This window comes from Nematolebias whitei, chromosome 8 (genome assembly GCF_014905685.2).
Source record: "Nematolebias whitei isolate Nwh7 chromosome 8, NemWhi1, whole genome shotgun sequence".
In the NCBI taxonomy this organism is placed as follows: domain Eukaryota; kingdom Metazoa; phylum Chordata; class Actinopteri; order Cyprinodontiformes; family Rivulidae; genus Nematolebias; species Nematolebias whitei.
The window spans coordinates 38,989,631-38,995,132 of record NC_056505.1 but is presented as its reverse complement, the minus strand read 5'-3'; the positions used below and the strand labels follow the sequence as shown (position 1 = coordinate 38,995,132).

General features: G+C 43.6%; 1 protein-coding gene across 1 annotated transcript in view; it reads left to right on the top strand.

Moving 5' to 3' along the window:
- Positions 1–2,632: 2,632 nt before the first annotated feature.
- vamp5 (vesicle-associated membrane protein 5) overlaps positions 2,633–5,502 on the top strand; it is a 12,595-nt gene continuing 9,725 nt past the window's right edge. Inside the window, exon 1 of the mRNA XM_037680616.1 lies at positions 2,633–2,891. Coding sequence (XP_037536544.1) covers positions 2,889–2,891 — 3 coding nt within the window. The 5' untranslated portion in view covers positions 2,633–2,888. The remainder of the gene's footprint in view (positions 2,892–5,502) is intronic.

The window sequence follows — 5,502 nt, the reverse complement described above, 5'->3', positions numbered from 1 at the left end:
AACATCTTACAAACATCTTACAAACATCTTACTAACATCTTACAAACATCTTACAAACATCTTACAAACATCTTACTAACATCTGGTGTACAGAGAAAGGTTTAGAGGCCACCTCATGCCTTTTAGGCGGCGTGTTGTCTTTCTACAACAGCTGATGGATAGGAAGTTGGCATTCAGTACGTTTTAACGTACGTTGCAGTCATCTCTTCCTGCCACGAAGGTTTCGGAGACAGAACAGCTTTTAATCACCCGCTGATGAAGCGTTTTTTCTAAAAGGTGTTCAGAGACGCAGGCCTGCTTCACGTCCACTTGCTCCACAGTGGGATTTAACGCTGGTCCTGCGAGCCCTGATCAAAGCTCCAATTGAGCCTCTGGATCAGGTTTTCACTTAAAATTCTTGTCTCTTAAAACAGCCCTGCTGCTGGTTTTAACACCTGCTAAGAGGGTAAGTAATTATCTGCCCTCTCTGTTGCTTCGTCATGCTTTAGAATTTAGGCTGACGGGCAGCTCAGCTGATTTAAGACCAAACCCAGCTTTTATGCCTAAAACACCACGAGCTCTTTTAAATCAAGTATGATATCGTTGGAGGGGTTTCTCCCCCCCCCACAGATCAGAAGAGGAAGCATCTTTTCATCTTCTCTGCCCGGTGCAGGCGTTGACGTGTTACATAGTGCGCACAGCTGCAATGCGTTTCAAACTCAACAATTGTTTGTGCATTATAGAGATGCTTCTGCAGGTCGCCCGTTATCCATCCAGCGCTTGTCACACTGGCTGTGTGAGGCCTTTTCTGAAGCCTACAGAGCATCAGATTTAGAGCCTCCTGTCAACCTCTAAGCACACTCGACCAGGGGTATCGCATCTTCGACTGCTCTGCATAATGGTATGTCAATGCAGGACATTTGCACTGCGGCTGCATGGTCAACACCCTGCTCATTTATTCGCTTTTACCTACGTGATGTAACGGCTCGTTCCATGACACATTCTGTCCTTAGTGCTCTAACAGAATGAATATTGTTGTTCTCATGGAACTCTGTTTAAGCTCACTTCTGTCTGCATGCATTACAGTGTGAGATGTTGTTATCAGTCACAAGTCGTGTCTGTGATTTTGGTTCTATTGTCACTAATCAGTTCATGACTATTGTTACCAATCAGTTCATTTGATCAATAATCAATTCATGGATATTAATCCATTTATACTGTTCAGCCATGAACCAGTTGGTTCATGCCCCCCCCCCCCCCCCTCTTTTCAACATCTTCTTCCCGGTGAAAGTTTTCCGGGGCGTTCATGCTTTGTCAGAACGCATAGTTACTCAACATGCGTCTGTGCATGGCACATAATTACGCGATGCGTAGTTATGCACACGGGGAGCTGAGTGACAAGACGTTTTTTGGGCAAGCTTCCGCTTCTTACTGTGTTCGAATGGACCCAGTGAGGCGAGGACCACATCCGCTTCGCCCTTAACCCATCAGCGACAGCCTTAAAGGGCGAAGCCTATATGAAATAGAACGTTGGTTACGTACTGTAACCCCAGATTCTATGAATATAGGCGTAGCCCTTTAAGCGTCGGGCCTCACTGGCTCCTAAATGGCTGAAGAAAAAAGCTATTTTGGGAGCCGATTTCCCGCTCTTAACGTAATTTATATGGACCGGGTGGGGCCCACACAGCAGGTGGGCGTGGACTAAATTTTTTTTCAGTGCTTATGCTGCGCATAACGGGATAAACCCACTAAAGCGAAGGCCTTAAAGGGCTACGCCTATATTCATAGAATCTGGGGTTACAGTACGTAACCAACGTTTTCTTGTTGGTTTTGATACTAAAAAAAAAAAAAAAAGTCTCACTCCTTCAAGTTATTTAGTAATCACAATGTAGAGATGGGTGCTTTTCATAACTTTTATATTTTTCCAAATATATAACTTTACAAATATTTTCCTCATCAGCTTAACTCCTTCAGAAACATTGAGCTCTTTGAAAACTGTTTCAGCTGCTGACACTATTCTAGTTTTTTTCTACTTTTAGCCTTTTGCAATTTGACTTTTAGCTAGAGGTTAGCATGTGTTTTGGTATTTTAGCTAGAATTCAGCTATTTTTATCTTATTTTTGCATCTTTAAGCATTTGGCTATGCTGCTTTTAGATTCAGCTAAACTTGCCCTGCTTTCAGTTAGCCTTTTACTACTTTAGCTTTTAGCTATTGTTTTTTTTGTTTGTTGTATTTTTACAGGTCTCTCTTGTAAATGAGTCCTCTAAATTAAAGCTGAATGAATTTTGCTACATTTAGCTTTTGGCTAGCATGTTGTTACTGTTGTCTTTTAGCTGCTATTCTGGTTCTTTTCTCTTGAACAACTTAGCTTCAGCTTCTTCAGTAAATTTCAGCAGCTGTCAGTGTTTTGACAGGAAATGCAGTTTCACACCGATTCGAAATGGACAAATTTGAAATATAAATATTTCTCATAAACTATATTGTTGTCCTCCTATTTACATGGACTGAATGAAAACAAGAGACATTTACTTCATCTGAGTGAAAACAAATAAAGTCGGACATTGAATGAGGTATCGTTCTCTGACTTCCGGTCGTTGTGTCCGGAAAAAAAACCTAAATATCCAAATTTCCGGGATGACACTGAACGCATCGTGACAAGTCGAGCGGCTCGCGCGCAGCGGCTCGCACGCAGCTGCCACCTGAAGCGAAAGTGACGAAGTATAAACTTCACGAAGAGGACCGAGAGCTCAGGGGCGGTTCACCTTTTTATTACGACCGTAGTTTGGTGTGAAGGCACGGAACGAGTCATCTGCGTTTCCTGTAGTTTTTTTAGTGGGTTTCAGCCGACCTTTAAATGCTCGGGACACTTTAAAGTTTCGACTCGAGGACAGTGGGACACGCGACAGACATGGTAAGTCCAGCCTGTCTTTACAGCTGCAGCTAAAAACATGGAGACAAGTTAGTTTCTGAGCAAAGACCTCTGAGTTAGGCGAGCTACAGACTTAATGACCTTAAAGAGGCGAAACCTGCACATTAAATATTTTATTAAAGTTTCATGAGGTTAAACTGACAGGAAGTTGAGTAAACAATAAATTATAAAAACACAGGTCCTCACGAATATTATCTGTTAACGTTAGAAAATGAATTTATTTATGAATATATAGTTCTGATTACAAGAGGGAAAACAGATAAAATCCAACTATTGTTTTTTCGTTCGCTCACCTCAGGTTTGAGACAGAACAGTGTGATTACAGTGAGACTGGACTCTACTAGAACCATGGTTCCTAAAGATGGGGTCACTTGGGAACATGTCCTGAAAAGATCTATACAAATCAAATGAACTTAAAAAATGTTTGCCAATAACATATCTGGGCTCCAAGAAATAAAAGTAATGGTCATAAAATGTAGAAAATGATGGTCGCAGCTTGTTGTAAATGCTTTATTATCAGTGTTCATGTATTCCAGTTTTATAATTGAGGGAACTTTTATTTTGTGAGGTGGAAGCAGAGACGTTGGGGCGAACCAGAACACGTGAAGGTGTAACACCAGGTACCATCATGAAGACAGGAGGATGGGAGGGAATGAGGCGAGGAAGGAAACAAGGAGGGAAACTGGAATGGGCAGCAGTTCCCGGCTGGGTTTTAAACACACTATTGTTTAGCTGCTGGAGTGCCCAGGATAAGATAAGAATCCATTAATCACTATTAAGGTCTGTTTAAGGAGTTTTGTTTTTTCAGCCAAAAGTGACCAAACATTTGAGGAACGTGCTATTTTCAGGATGACCTGCAGTGAACTAGAATGTTGGGTTTTCTCTGGTTTCTTGTTCGTGTCACCTTGTGAGGTGTGGGCTTCCTGTCACGCTCAGAGGGCGACTGCTGAAGGAGAAGCTGTCAGGAAACGTATCGCTCCGAGGTCAAATCTCCTGCGTGCTTGTTTTGTTGGGTTACTGTGTTGTTTACATGCATTCTCATGGAGCTCTTGATTAACTTGTTTTACGAGAATCATGACTCATGATTCAATTTAGTTTCTTTTTTTAATTTAAACTACCCGAGGAACAAGCCGGATGACTTAATCAAATACAAACCCAAAGCAAAACTTGGTGTTTAGACAACAAGCCAGTCAGATTTATATCACGTGGAAGCCTTCCTTGATCCCTCATCTGACTGCTAGTTATTTAAAACAAGTTCATTTTAGACTCTGTTTACACGAGAACGACCTCTAGAAATGCAGTGTCAGCATGAGCTCAGTTATAGCCTTCTTTCTTCTTCTTTCGGCTGCTCCCTTCTTCAGGAGTCACCACAGTGAACTAACTCGCATGAAGACTTGGTGATTGTTTTTACGCCGATGTTCTTCCTGACACAACCACAGAACACCGAGCTACCACAGCCCTCTGTGTGGAGCAGAGAGCTGCTATCTAGGGCATCCGGGGGAGCAGATGGTGGGGGTTAAGGGCCTTGCTCAAGGGCTCAGAGTGTGGCAAATGAGGGTGGAGGCAGGTGTGCGTGTTTCACCTTTTCCACCCACGTTTTGATGTTGTCGGTCCAGGGAATCGAACCGGCGACCTTCCTATCATAGGCCCACTTTCTCTAACCTTTGTGCCACCACTCCCTATCTCAGTTATATCCAAACTGGTGAATACAGGAACGGTCCTTTGGACCTAGGGTTTTGTTGGTTTTGTGCCTACATGCTGAAAGGGTAGCCCAAAAATTACTCCGCTCTCTGCCATTTGTTGTAACTGTTTGAGCAGAAAAACTTTTGACTGCAGACGCCTGTAGCATGTGCGACTTCACACCTGCAAGGTATTTCACAACTCTGCCTGGGGGTTCCAATGAAAACCTCTTCTCTGAGACCAGGATTCAGAAACCTTTGGTTTCAGAGAAAGCAAGGGCTGGTGTTGTGTACACAAGCAGATGAACCGCAGCAGAAAAACTCCGGTTTCACTCAAAAAAACATGTTGTGTAAACAGGAACTTAGTTCCTCAAGCATGTAGTTAATTCATTCTTATGTACCCAAACGTCTATTAAAATACATTTGAAAAAGAAAGTACAAGCTTGAGACACACTGCAAAATTATACAACCCTTGGCTTTAAAATCCTAACCAGTACCTTCAGAAAACACACCATTAGTTAAATAAGGTGAATTCAAACACCATGTCTGAGGCAAGTCTGCTGCCTGCCATGTGGTAATGCAAGCAGCAGCAGTGATGCAGCCTGAAGGAGCTTCAGCAGCAGTGAGTGATGCGGCCTGAAGGAGCTTCAGCAGCAGTGAGTGATGCGGCCTGAAGGAGCTGCAGCAGTGAGTGATGCGGCCTGAAGGAGCTGCAGCAGTGAGTGATGCTGCCTGAAGGAGCTGCAGCAGCAGTGATGCAGCCTGAAGGAGCTGCAGCAGTTAGTGATGCAGCCTGAAGGAGCTGCAGCAGTGAGTGATGCAGCCTGAAGGAGCTGCAGCAGTGATGCAGCCTGAAGGAGCTGCAGCAGTGATGCGGCCTGAAGGAGCTGCAGCAGTGAGTGATGCGGCCTGAA